Below are 14,759 nucleotides of genomic sequence, written 5' to 3'. Positions count from 1 at the left end.
TGGAAAGAATAGACTGAATTTACATAGGTGGACATTGTCCTCCAGGTTTTCTGATGATGCCAATGTGGAAGTAAAACCATAGTGAATAGCCACCAGGCTAGTTTCAGATGTTTTTCTATAGCACATAATGTCAATTTTGTAAAATTATGTTCACGTTTAGAGGAAAATGGACAAAGTACGTCTGGTTGCAGGTGATGCTTCTGAACTTCCAGTTGCAAAACGTGAAGATGGCTCCGGCCAAATAGCAATTGCTTCAGAACAGGGGTTCGGATTTTTGTGATTTTAAGTGATTAAATGTTGGTAAACATAAAGCCCAATTTATTCATATGTTGCTTTAAAAAGGTACTAAAAGGCACTTTATAAAAATAAAAACAAGCGAAACAACAGAGCGGCTAAAACAGATAGCGGTATGAAACGGAGGGGGAAACAACAGTAAAACCAACCGACAACAGTAGTTATAAAATGAGAAGGGAGCGGCAAAGATCTTTTTTTTTAAAAGTGAGTTTTTAAAGAGGAGAGTGAGTGTGACTGTTCCAGAGGGATGAAGGTTCTGCACTCACAGGGGACCAAGCACTGAACCTTGTGGGACGCCTTAAGTGATGTGTTTTGATTTTTTGATACTGATAAACTGATGGCAGATTCCTAGTCAGGTCTATTTTTTGCAATCCTCTACCTACACACACCTGCAGAGCACTTTAATGGACTCAACCTCTTACCTGCTGTTATCGCTAATCCAAGTCCAGGTCCACCGTGACCTGTTAGCATACACAAAACACTTCCTTATTGTCTTCTTAGGCCTAAAATCACAAGCAAAAGTATTTACCATAAATATCCAACCTTTCAAAGACACTCTTTCTCTCTCTCTCTTCACCTGACCCTTAGTATATAATGAATAATTATATATTTTAATGGACTATGTGCTGGTAGCGGTTAGCGCTGTTGCCTTGCACAAAAATTGACCAGGACTGGCAACCCAGTTGTGTATTTTGCATGTTCTGCCTGTGTTTGCATGCGTTCTCTCCGGTCCAAAAACATGCAGAAAATTAATTGGAAAACTCTAAGTTGACCATAGGCTGTGTGTGATCCTGTCCTTCTGCCCTATGTCAGCTGGGATTGGCACCTGCAACCCCCCCTGAACCTCACATGGAGGATAAAACGGTATACAGTGGATGGATGAAGGACTGTACCTAAACTGCATCCCCTCCTGATTTGTTCCAAGAAATCCAGGCACAGAGGCAGACACAGACCAGACAGAGTGTCCTTTCAAAAAAAAAAGAAAAAAAAGGAAAGATCACATAATTTCTGGTAACAGTGGCTGAGAAAAAGCTCAGCTGGTGTCTGAAAAACTCGATAAAGTAGAATTTAGTCAGACGGACCGCAGAGTCAGAGACGGTGATGCATCTTCTCTGAGCTCCTGCTCGACGCAGCACTTCCTACTGCCTGTCGTGTCATGTAGGGCTCGTTATTGATCCGTTTTAAATGGTTCACCGTTACACACACTGGAATACAAAGCAGTTTAAAATGATTGTTCCAGGGTTTGCGAGGTGTGGCCGTGTCAGGTACTGACTGACACGTCGTGTTTCCCCTTTCTTTGTTCCACCTGTGCCAACAACAGGATATGGGATAAACGGATTTAAGCGACTGAACAAAAAGGCTCAAGGAATAAATCTCACTATTTGGCAGCCTTTTTTCTGTGCGGAGAGTGAAGTTTGTAAACCGCTCAATCTTCTGCACAAGAGAGAAAACCAGCTTTTGTAGCTCACAAGGACATAGGACCTGCTGGTCTTCTGCTGCCTCGTTTGGCAGAAACTAGTGTTTCTGTAGTTTTTTTATATGAAGAACCAGCTGAAATATAGCTGAAAAATATTGAGGTCATTATCACCGAAGTTAAATGTTGTAAATAGACCGAGCAAAGTCAGCTACGGGCTTTTCACAGGAGGCAAATTTATTCCCAATAAGATAATTTGCTCTCTCATCATCCGTGTATACACTCTTAAATAAAAGTGCTAAGTAGAACCATATAAGGTTCTTCGGCTTGTCCTCATAAGATAACCCTTTTTGGTTCCACCTGGAACTCTTTTGTAGGGTTCCACCAAGAACCCTTGAAGAACCCTTTATCAAGGAAAGGGGTTTTAAAGGGCCCATATTATGCAAGATTACTTAATCATTGTAATACTTATATTTGGGACTCTGGAGGCCCTACCAGTCGCCAAAGTGTGAAAAACTAAGACTCTAAGTCATGTTTTTGTGGGTTCTCTGGACCAAAATGGTTCTTACCGGAACCATTAGTGTTACCAAGAACCCTTAAAAAAACCCTTTCTTCTTGAAAAGGGTTTTTCAGAAGCAAATGGTTCCAGGTAGAACCTCAGCCCCTTGTAGAAGAAGCCTTTTGGAACCCTTATTTCTAAGAGTGAACATCACACACTGGTATAGTGAAATTAGATCAAGATAGAGCGAGAGACGAGGTGACTCTAATCAATATTATTTAGCTTAATTTTATTATGGTGTATATTCAAGTACCACAAGAGGAAGCTCTCATGCCACTGGTGGTACACGTACCACAGTTTGAGAACCATTAACTTAGGGTGACATATGTAAGAATGTGGCCAAAACGGTTACTACATTCAAATTCAAAACACCGAGGTCTTTTAGGTTTTGTTTTTTGACGTACCTGGCAACCCGTGGTTGCTCGGCAGCTGAGACTCTACTGACTGCAATGATTGGTAGACGGCGGTAGGTGGCGCCACATGATGCCAAAACATGATTTCAAAACAAAAAAAATGTTTTAAATGCAAATATTTTGTCTGTACTGTTGTTGGTGAGTTCAGTTTGTTATATGAACATTATTCCTGAGTCTCTGTGACATATTTAGATTTATTACATAATGCATTTAATTAATTTCATAAATCAAAGCTAAAAAAAAAAGGAATATATTTCATATTAGTTCAGACTAACTAATAATGAGATAAAGCAGCAAACTTACTCTTAAAATAAGCTGGCATAGATGATGCATTATACATTATTCTGAGCTCAAAACCAAAAGAACCAGCAGAAGAACTAAGGTGCAGTATATACCTTCTATTTGTCTGAACATGTATTCCAGCACAAGCCTCATTTTCCTTCCAGTCCTGCTGAGAGAAGCCTCTGATTAGAGCCCAAGCTGTGGCAGTTTCCTCCGTTCTGAGGAGAATCCCGGGCTAATCTCAGCGCTGAGGATTGTCGGTGCGAGAGAGCGGAGAGCAGCAGCAGCAGCAGCAGCTTAAAGAAACATGTTAATGTGACGCTCCGCGCATTAAACCGTCGCCACACTTCCAGTTCCTTTCCAAAGTGTTTGTGGAAATTGTTTGTACTAGTGTGTGCGGATTAGGATTAGCGAGGCTGTCGGAGGAGAGCGTTTTGTAGCAGAGCTGGTGGATCGACCACAGCAGATCACCTGCTGAGCCTCTGTTTGCAGAGGCAAACTTCTCTTCTGCTTCCCCCTCCCCCCCCCCCTTCTTTATTTTTAGTTTCTTGGAAATAAATCAATCCCTGTCTTTATTTTCATTTTTCTGACTGCGCTCTTTACTCACAGCGACTTTCCTCCCGCTATACAGTATGTTGTCATGTCTCGTACTCTTTGCCCTTTCCTCTCTTTGTTATTCCCTACATTTCTGTATTTCCCAATGACTCTTCTTCTCTCCCTGTCATTTTCACTCTCACTCTCTGCGTCTTCTTCTTTGTAGAAACTGTCACTCAAGCACAAAAACGCTTCTCTTGTGCTCGATCATATGGGATTATCGTCAACGGAGCAAAGCAACAACTTTGCTTCATATAACAGCTCTTACACTGACCTATGGTTACTTCTTTCTGACGAGGACCTTTTGTAGCTCCAGAGTGATCCTATTGCACATATATGTGAGTTATGGAGGTCTACTTACACACATTAAAGGTGCATTATGTAATAAATCTAAAGCAACTGGCCATAAAATCCTCCTAATATGTCACAGAGACTCAGGAATAATGTTCATATAAAAAACTGAACTCACCAACAACAACAGTACAGACAAAATATTTGCATAAAAAAAAATCTTTTGCAGACTGCAAATCATGTTTTGGCATGTGGCGCCACCTACCGCAGTCTACCGTATTTTGAATTTGAATGTAGTAACCGTTTTTGGCCACATTCTTACATATGGCACCTTTAACTTGTTTTTATGGTCAAAAACCTCCTAGTTGCTGCAAACACCCGATCCAAATCTCTCCTCACTGAAGCTCTCGTCAGTCGCGCTGTTTCAGACTGAACGCTCACCCCCAGAAGACAGAACTTTGTTGTGATTGGCCAGCCAACGTGAAGTGAAATACCTCCACAACGGACATTCTTCTTCTGCGGTTCGATGTACACAAGCGGTCGTACCCGGACTAGTGCCCGGAGCAGGAGGATCCGCTGTTCAGGAGACGGGATCCTTACGTCACGATTCCAGGCTTTTTCAGACCGATAAATAAATAAATAAAACCCAGCGTTCTCAGCAGTGGCTGAACTGTTTGTTTCTAAAATGTAGGGCTTCATAAAGAGGTAATGGCGCAAAAATAAAACAACATTATTTGGAACTCCCGGAGCTTTAAGATTGTTCTCCGTGCGGAGAAAAGGGTGACAGTGTTTTCGACCAGGCTTGGACACACATGGGGGTGCAACTTCCAAAGAGGAGGTCACTGAAATCTGCATGTGATTCAGAGGAAGCACTCCTCTAGGAGAACAAACCTCCACTGAGGCCAAAGAAAGAAAGAGCACACAATATTACCTATTTAAGTTTCAAATTCTTTCTTTACATTGTCTTTATTGTTAAAGCGGAACTAGACCGGAAGTTCCTATTAACGCTGTTTTTTTGGTGTGTATCTGCATCATTACCTTGTTTATGAAGCCCTGACGGTTCTAAACAAACAGTTCAGCCACTGCTGAGAACGATGTGTTTTATTGTAATCTCGGGGCTCAACGAGATCTCTGAAAATCCCGTAATAGTTACGTAAACAGCGGTTCTCCTGAACAGCAGATCCTCCTGCTCCGGGCACTAGTCCGGGCACATCCGGTTGCGTACATTGAACAGCAGAAGAAGAATAACGTCCGTTGTGGAGGTGTTTCACGAGCGACAGCGTCTTCTGAACTGGTGACGCATATTTCCGTGTTTTAACGGCGAGGCTTTTGGAGGCAGGAAATCCCACTCCTGCAGCCACAGATCTTGTTGTTAGGACTCGTGTACTTACTGTATGCTGTGTTAATGCCAGTTGTGGGTGTTTTTTTCTCTCTCTCTCGAGCCTCCTCTGCAGTCTCCTGGCTGTCCTCATTTCCTCGAGCATTTGTGTCCCGTCCAGACCGAGCTGCTGCCAGTTACCCACACAACCAATCTGGCATTCTCGTCATAGTAAAACACCCCGATACCAATAAGGGTTATGATTACAGAATCACAGCTAAATTAGTTCCAATTTACTGTCTCTCATTGACTTTTGTTCCGCAGTGAGACTTGGATTTGTCACTTTTAAACCTGAATCAAACAATTTGAAAACAAACAGAGTCTGCAGGTCATAAAACGATCTATTTATTGATGAATTGTTTCAATCAGAAGAGGCAGAAATAGATGTGGACGATATTTGTAACCTTCAGACTTTTATATATATTTTTTTCAGTTTGGAGTAAATGAATGAAAGGAAAACCACACCACTGTGTGACTATGAGCTATGTCCCAATCCGGGGACAACATCCTTCAGGCTGATAGCATCACAGCTATGCAACGAGGCTGTCCCATTTCTGGTCCTCCCTCAAATGCATCCTTTTATTGATGAAGAATAAACGTCTCAAGGGCAGATTCACTTTAAAGTACGAGTACCAGACTTCAATAGCTCACAGTCATGTAGGGACAAGCAAGGGGACATGAAGCTTGAACGTTTTACAGGGGACAGTTTATGCTAAATTAACTTTTTAATCCTTATATATGGGACTCTGGAGGCCCTATGAGTCGGCAAAGTGTGACAAAAGATGACTCAGTCATGTTTTTGTGGTCCTCCTCAGTCTAAGTACAGGAGATAAAACACGCGATGTTGACTTCCGCACTCGTTGCTACGTCACAATGAGACATACGTGGAATTGTTGTCTCGTGGAGCTTCGCTTTGTCCCTAAAAAAAATGTGAGAGTGCAGACGAGGGCAATAGTATCCGGAAGAGCGGAAGTCAACGAAGTGTTCTATTATTGTCTGCACAGTGCAGCACAGAGTGCTACACAAACTTCCAGCCTCAGAGGATTTACATTTTATATATATATATATAACTGCTGTTAGCTGCCGTTAGCCTCAGTGACGCTGACGTAGTTTCCTGTGTCTCATTTGCATATTTAAAGAGACAGGCACTCAAAAGCGAGCGTTCTGAACAGGGCTGTTTTGGCAGAGTGATTGAACTGCTGTGGTGCTTCATCCTTAAGGTGTTTTGACCAAAGCATGTCACAGACATGTTCATTAGGACACCAGGGAACTAGGTTCACTTAGAGAAATAGGCTATAATATGAGGGTGAGTGAGGGTTGCTGGGCCGCTGGTGCCACTCCCAGCCGACAGAGGGCGAAAGGTCAATTTAGAGTATTCAATTAATCTCTGCACACACTGGGGAGAACATGCAAAGTCCATGCAGAAAGGCCCGGGTCATCCTGCTGCCACTACGCCAATCGTTTTTTTCCACTAAATCGTATTTTCCATGATGTTGATGACTGTTGGTGATGGCAGTAATGGTGGGACAGAAGGGAAGGCCATCTTATTGTGACATAGGCTGCAGACCGTAGCCTTCAAAGGATGCAGCCTTTTTAAATTGGCACTTAATCGTGGTCTGTCAGCCGTCAGCATACTCAACCATCATCACTAACAAGCAAAGGCTAGCACTCCTCAACGTCCTAAGCCTCTCAGAGCTGCTGGTGAGTGTTTTCTCTGTGTTGTTTCTAGTCTTTTCCAGGGAACACTAACGCAGACAGTGTGGTTCAGTACAAGCTGCAGCAGCCGGTGATCGCTCGCTTCCTCCGCCTCATCCCTCTGGGCTGGAATCCCAACGGACGGATCGGACTCAGGCTGGAGACGTATGGATGTCCTTATAGTAAGTCGGGGGTTATTTTATTCAGCATGGGAACATTTTGTGAACACTGGTGACATTGGTTTCATCCAAACATCCTGCTGAACTTAGTTGGTCACACGGGGCTACATGTTCACTGCTGGACTAAAATGAATAATAACCACACTGTCTTACGGATATACCATGGATTAGTTGATTCAAGGACCATTGCTTATGTTTTTCCCTTTCGTACAAAACAACGACAAATGCTTCCTGGCAGCCTTTTTTTCTTGGAAGTAATTACTGTTTTTCCACGAAATTAACACTCTCACCTTCGTTATTACCAGTGAAAAACAGCATGTGTTGCATTGTTTGCCTTCCACACAAAGCACGCCTGTGTTTCCTTTTGTTCTATTTTAATTCCTCTCGTACAACAACTGGCGTTTCAGGGCCGATTGGCTGTATGACAGACACCTGAATGATCGATAACTGATGTATTCGCACTAAGCACAGCAGGATTTCGTATCAGCACTGAATCCATCACAGGAAAGACCTTTAATACGAAAACAAAAACCTTTTAAACATTAATTTGCTTCACACAAGACGGTTTTATAGTCTAGAAAAGATGAAGAAGTTTAGGACGCACAACTCTGTTGGACTCCCATTAAAAAGTGAAACTACCAAGTTGGCATATTTTAGTGAAAAAGCAGGCGTTTGTAAAGTTTTGTCCTCTCAGCTTCAGCGTCCTGCTGTGTCTTTGCCCCATTTTGTGCCTTATGACCTGTTTGTTTATTATATGAAATACATAATATCTAAATGTAGTATATACATCTACCTCTGTGTCAGTATTATGAAGAAATAAAGGAACATAAATGAACTTTAATTAACTTTTTTTTTAAGATACTCCCCGTGGAGTTTACTTCAAACTAAACAAAATTAAATTAAACTTCAGTTTTTCCCTAAAATCTCATCTCAAACATTCGCAGAGCCAAATCTGGTAACATATATATATATAGGACTGTACCATAATTGATGGTTAATAGATTACTTATTATTCTACAGCTTTTTCCTCTAATTTATGAATTGGTTTTAGTGTTTTTTTATTCAAAAGCTCTGGTTCCTTTTTGCATTTTTAGACAAAACTACTTAAAACTTCATAAATGGGCACATTACAAAATAATATTTATCTTCGTTCATACTTCAGCGCTTGCGTTTTCCGGAGTAATAACTACGGATTTACTGGAACTTAAACTCATATTTAACACATCATTTATTCAAAAGATAATTTGTCGGGAGCTGTTCCTCAGAATTATGCCCCTGTGACAACCTCTCCAATTTGAAAAAGTCATAATTTGTTTCAATTATTAAGCACCTGCTCAAATGTAGAAGCTAAGTGAAAAATAACTCACAAATGGATGTCAGGGGTTGTTTTTTTTTTTTTTTTTTACTCTGACAGGGAAATATTCAGTTAATTGCATTATGCCTGTCTTAAAAAACATCCCAGTGATTTAGAGCTTAGCTTAGTTCTCGGGAAATATTGAGGGAAGTTTCCAGGTGAGTAAAATAATAATATGCAAGCGTGGGTTATTTTCTGAGGTTTTTTTTGCGGCTGTTCCCTCTGGAAGAAGATTCATTACAAGACATATATTAAAATGTGCAGGGGTTTTTTTTGTGTGTGTGCTGGCACGTTAGCACGTTAGCGACGTTTCGGGCCACTGCCATTCGTGGCTCGGGCCCTAACAAGTGTATGTAATTGAATGTTGTATATCAGGGGTGTCAAACATACAGAACCGGCCCGCCAGAGGATCTGATCCGGCCCACAGGATTAGTATGCTGTTGAAATACTATACTAAACTACCTGTGTGATGTGTAAATGGTAAATTTAGGGATAATATTGTTGAAATTGCAGTTATTTTTTCTTTTTTCAAAAATATACTTCTGCGTCATTTACCTTGTTTATGAAGCCCTGACGGTTCTAAACAAACAGTTCAGCCACTGCTGAGAACGTTGTGTTTTATTGTAATCTCGGGGCTCAACGAGATCACTGAAAATCCCGTAATAGTTAAGTAAGCAGCGGTTCTCCTGAACAACCAATCGTCCTGCTCCGGGCACTAGTCCGGGCACATCCGGTTGCATACATTGAACCGCAGAAGAAGAATAATGTCCGTTGTGGAGGTGTTTCACGAGCAACAGTGTCTTCTGACTCTGGGTCTGACTCCAGTTTAAAGTCATAAAAGGGACTGCGGCGGGGAGTCGTGAAGAAGCTATTTTTAAACACTGTTAAAACAATATTTTGATAATGAGGAGCAGTGCATCCACTGTTCCAGAGGGGGGCGCTGCGCTTCTGAGAACGGATGTGCTGGATAGTACAGGCCAATTACAAGACTCTGTCTTCTGGGGGTGAAAGTTCACTCTGAAATCTCGCAGCAGAAAAACACCGTCAGAAAAGAGAGATTTCTATCGGCTCGTTTACAGCAACTAGGAGGTTTTTGCCCATAAAAACAAGTTAATGTATGTAAGTAGACCTCCATAACTAACATTTATGTGCAACAGGACCACTCTATGTGAGCTTTAAATGTAAAACAAAAGGGAAAAAACTCAGAGTTCTTGTTGTTCATATGTTATTATGCTGTTATTTTATTGGTCCGGCCCATTTGAGATCAAATTGCGCTGCATGTGGCTGCATAAAAATGAATTAGACACCTCTGTTGTATGATACATTTAATAATGGGATAATTATGACCAAATGTCTTATTATTACTGTTATAAAAAAACATTGCTAGCAAACATATGCCTCAGCTAGACAGTGAGGTTGTGGGCCATTGTAACATGATATTAAGTGGGGGGCCGCATGTAATCGATTAGGGGGCCGCATGTGGCCCCCCGGGCCGCCAGTTTGAGACCCCTGGCTTAGAGATACTCTGGATACTCAAGGACACAGTGGTTACGGCCACGTTCAGTGTTTATTAGGCGTCATGAGAGTTGACAGAATCCTCATGGTGAACTAATGTAGCGTGCAGAGCAGAATTCTCCTCAGAAAAAGGAAATAATACACTGACGCAAGCTGAAGTAAAGCTGCTTGTGGCAAACGGTGTGGAAGAAAAAAAAAATATATATATATATATAAAGATGCAGCTAATCAATCTGTGGTCATGGCAACGTGACAAGAAAAGATCATATCATTAAACAGAAAAAGAGAGATTTCAGACAAATGTAGTGGAGCATGTAGCAGCTAAACAGCCACAGATCTCCCTCAGGAGATGGTGGACAAAAACGAAGGACAGCTAAAAGGAGATTTTTCTCTGTTTTCTCTTTCTACAGAGCTCCTCCTTTGTGTCTGTGGCTTTATCCTTTCTCCTTCCCCTGTCCTGGTCATGTGCATTTATTTTCAACATGTACAAATACACATAAATGCATAGAGAACAGAGCGTTTATCCCGAAGAATTACCAGTTAGAACCTAAATAACACACAAGAACATTAAATAACTATAGCGCTGTCTAAATCAGGGTTGTCAAATCCAAATAACATGGGGGCCAATGTGCGAGTAAGAGGTCAGTCAAGTAAAAAAAAAAAAAAAATTTTTAACAAAAATTTAAAATTGGGGGGAAAAGCAACTGTCCAGGAGTGGTTGTTTCGCAGAATTTCAAAATAAAAGTCTCTATGATCATATGGAATTAATTACTGTTTTCTGATGCAAAAATGAATACATTACTAAAAAAGAAGTCACCATAACTTGATATTAAATGGCGGGCCGCATGAAATAGACTGGAGGGCCACGTACGGTCCTCAAGCCACAAGTTTGAGACGGCTCGTCTCCTGATTGTGGGTCAGCAGCCCTAATTTTGCAAGGCTGATTTTCCGCTAAAAGACAGTAAGGGGAGTGGAGACAGCCTCTCGATCTCCCCGCACCGCAAGACAATTAACCATCACAATAAATCAGAAGCTGTTAAATTAGCTTATAAATCCAGCTTGGTTCTGCTTTAATGGTAATCCAGTGTTGGATGTGACTCAGTATGAATGTGCATGAGTCTAACAATGAAAAATCATTAATTTCATACCTCTCCAATCTTGGACTCTTGTACTTTTCTGGATAATGATAATGATATAAATCATAGATTACGTGTATGAATAAGGATGGAGTGGATAAATGTAGATGATCAGAGCTGTGAGGGTTTTTTTTTTTGTGTGTGGTTTCTTTCAGCTTTACACACACACACACACACACACACACACACACACACACAGAGCATGACTCAGCGCTGTGGAGCCTCAGCCTGCTGCTCAGTAATCAGCAGGAAATACACTGTACAATCCAATAAGAGCATTAGCGCGAGCAAAGTGGCTGAGTCTTAGCGTGAGGGAGTGAGAGACGAGCCAAGTTCATTAAAAAAAATACGTTCGCATAGAAATTAGTTGAAAAGGAAATTGAAGCTAAATTCCTGCTGCTGCTGCTGCTTTTGTCCTTTAGCCTCAGCCCTAATTCTTCAGCAAGCAGCAAACAATGAAAGTGAAATTTCTGATGAAAAGATGAAAATAGTTTACAACGCGTAACCTCTGCTGCGACATCAGAGTAACAGGTGGCGAGCATGTTTTCAGCCACAGGTGTTTTTTTGTTGCTTCTGTCTGTCTGTCTGCGCTTTTGTGAATATGAATATTATAAAAATGGTTCTACCTGGAGGCAAAAAGGGTTCTCCTATAAGGACAAGTCGAAGACCCTTATATGGTTCTACTTGGCACTTTTATTTCTAATCATTTTAGAACATTTATGAACGTATGAAGCTGTTAACGACACATAATTCTCTAACTGTGTAACTAATATGTGTGTTCTCCCAAAAAGAAGAAATAAACAGCCCCAAACATGAACTCGGCTAAAAATGTTTTTGCTGATTTTTATTTGCATTTTTACAGTCTGTGCATAGTGAAGCATGTGATATACTGTATATAGGCTTTTTGGATTGCATCAGATTTGACATTTTTAAAGGTGCATTATGTAATAAATCTAAAGCAACTGGCCATAAAATCCTCCTAATATGTCACAGAGACTCAGGAATAATGTTGCATTAAACAAGCATTAAAAAAAGACTTTTGCAGACTGCAAATCATGTTTATGTTTTGAAATCATGTTTTTGGCATGTGGCACCACCTACCGCCGTCTACCAATCATTGCAGTCAGTAGAGTCTCAGCTGCCGAGCAAACACAGGGTTGCCAGTATCGTCAGAAAAACGAAACCTAAAAGACCTCTGTATTTTGAATTTGAATGCAGTAACAGTTTTTGGCCACATTCTTTTGGCCACATTCTTACATGTGGCAACTGTCAGATATCCGATACAGTGCTTTCGTGGCTCATTATGTCTCGGTGGTATGTTTGTATAACAACTGTCCTGGGCTCAAATTCAAGTATTTCCAAGCTAATGTCAGTTGCTGTTCTGGTTTCCGATCTCTCACTATTATCTAATCAGCATCGTCTGACTCCTGCGTCTCTTTTCCTTTGAAATCTTTCAGCCTCTGATGTGGTGAGCTTCGACGGGCGAAGCAGCAGTCTGGTGTACAGGCCGAGTCCCGGGCTGAGGCGGGCGTCCAGAGATGTCGTCTCTCTGCAGTTCAAAACCCTGAGGAATTCTGGGACACTGCTGCACGCCGCAGGAGAGGCAGGACTCGGCATCAGTCTGGAGTTGGAGAGGGGGAGGCTACTGTTGCTCCTAAGACGAGGTAGGACACAGTCCAATGACTACTTACAATAATGTCCTTTTTTTAATTTAGAGGGAAACACGTTGAAATGGAAAATCAGGAGACACGACGATTAAATATGCGATGAGGTTTAGAGGCAGTCCTTCACAATCTATACTTTTGCACACTTTTCAACATTTCAGTGAGAGCTGGCCTTTATCTCGGGGGGGAGGAGGAGGACAGTGAGCCGACACGTCGTCCTCTCTTTCAATCTCATATGTTTCTACCTCTGTTTCCCAGTTTGTTTACATCCACATCTCACTCTCTCGCCGTTTGTTGTGTTTCTAATTGCTGTTGTTCGCCTGCACCGCTCTCCATTCTTCAGAAACGACAATTTTTTCTTTTTGTTGCTGAACTGTCTTCGTTTCTTTATTCGTACACGCACAGAAGATCCTTTTAAAATTCCCTCCCCCCCACCTCCCCTCCTTCTGTTTTCCTCTCCATTGTTATTTATGTCTGTCCTTTTTGATATGCAGACACATAAGCCCTTTTTCTGTTTTTTAACTTCAGTGTCCTTCATCTTTATGTCTCACATTTTCTTCTTTATTCCCTCACTCTCTCTCTCTCGATTTGCATTTGTAGGTTACGGATTCCGCAATTGAGGTCGTCTTCCCTGTGCGCACTGACCCTGAGCTCACACATGGTCCACTTTGCTCCGCTAACACGAACGCATCCACATCCACGTCTAACCTCAAAATCTCCCAGAACCTCACGCTCCTCCTTCCTCCAGAGCAGAGACAGTTTGCTTTATGAGGCAACTCTGAGTAACAGCGCTGCAACATGTCCTGGAAAACAGCCACGCAAACACCACGGCATAGATGCTAACTAGGTTTTATAATGTTAAAGGTGCATTGTGTAATAAATCTAAAGCAACTGGTCGTAAAATCCTCCTAATATGTCACAGAGACTCAGGAATAATGTTCATATAACAAACTGAACTCACCAACAACAACAGTACAGACAAAATATTTGCATTGAAAAAAATATTTTGCAGACTGCAAATCATGTTTATGTTTTGAAGTCATGTTTTGGCATGTGGCGCCACCTACCGCCATCTACCAATCATTGCAGTCAGTAGAGTCTCAGCTGCCGAGCAACCACGGGTTGCCAGTTACGTCAGAAAACGAAACCTAAAAGACCTTGGTATTTTGAATTTGAGTGTAGTAACCGTTTTTGGCCACATTCTTACATATGGCGCCTTTAAAGTTCAATTCGTTGGAATTTCTCACACAACACGCTCCATGTTCTGTGAACAGGCTAGTTAGCATAGCTTGCTGCCCTGGCAGAACAGTAGGCATGTCCCAAATGCTCGGCTGCAGTCGAGGAAGTGCGGATTCGTCGACCGGATGACGCTAGCTTGTTTGGGACACATAGGTCTGGGGTATCCTTTAGCAGCTGACCGTATCCCACAATTCTTTGCGCGCCAGCAGCAAAACTTTTCCAATCCAACATGGCGGACATGGGAGAAAGCTCTGTCTCATTTAAGGGGCTACACTATTCAAGATGGCTGCTCCGCTCCGCCCTAGCTATAATGCTAACATGAACCACTAAATTGTCCGCCGTTTGAAGTTCTGCCAAAACTGGAAAGCACTTAACCTTGGGGCCAATTCCAATTCCTATCTGAACCCTTAATCTTAACTGGCCCTCAAAACCAAGTGTTGAGGGTTATTTTGTCACTTAGAAATGGAACACCCCTTAAATGCAGATACGTCTTCAGACTGTAGGGGGCAGAATAACACGAAAGCTGCGTCCAGTTTGACAAACTCCAAAAAAAGAAGAAGAAGAAGAACACATTTACGCCAGGATTATTTATTACGATCCGTTTGTCAGTCAAGTTATTAGGTTGTCAGTTAGTTATAAGATGATACTCATACAAATACCACAACCACGGACATATTCAGCTGACAGTTACCACACACCACGGCTTATTGAAAAGTAAACCATAGCAAACCATCGCTTGTCCGCACCGGCCG

At 41.7% G+C, this 14,759-nt stretch overlaps 1 protein-coding gene across 1 annotated transcript in view; it reads left to right on the top strand.

Annotated features, from left to right (window-relative positions):
- Window positions 1-14,759, top strand: part of LOC310927705 (contactin-associated protein-like 4) — a gene marked incomplete at its 5' end in the record, with an annotated part of 112,897 nt that overhangs the window by 42,189 nt on the left and 55,949 nt on the right. The window contains 2 exons of the mRNA XM_083890076.1: window positions 6,955-7,102; window positions 12,562-12,768. Coding sequence (XP_083746202.1) covers window positions 6,955-7,102; window positions 12,562-12,768 — 355 coding nt within the window. The remainder of the gene's footprint in view (window positions 1-6,954; window positions 7,103-12,561; window positions 12,769-14,759) is intronic.

Source organism: Microchirus variegatus (assembly GCF_963457635.1).
Source record: "Microchirus variegatus genome assembly, chromosome: 5".
In the NCBI taxonomy this organism is placed as follows: domain Eukaryota; kingdom Metazoa; phylum Chordata; class Actinopteri; order Pleuronectiformes; family Soleidae; genus Microchirus; species Microchirus variegatus.
The sequence above is the reverse complement of the archived record's forward strand: the minus strand, read 5'-3'. Positions and strand labels throughout refer to the sequence as shown.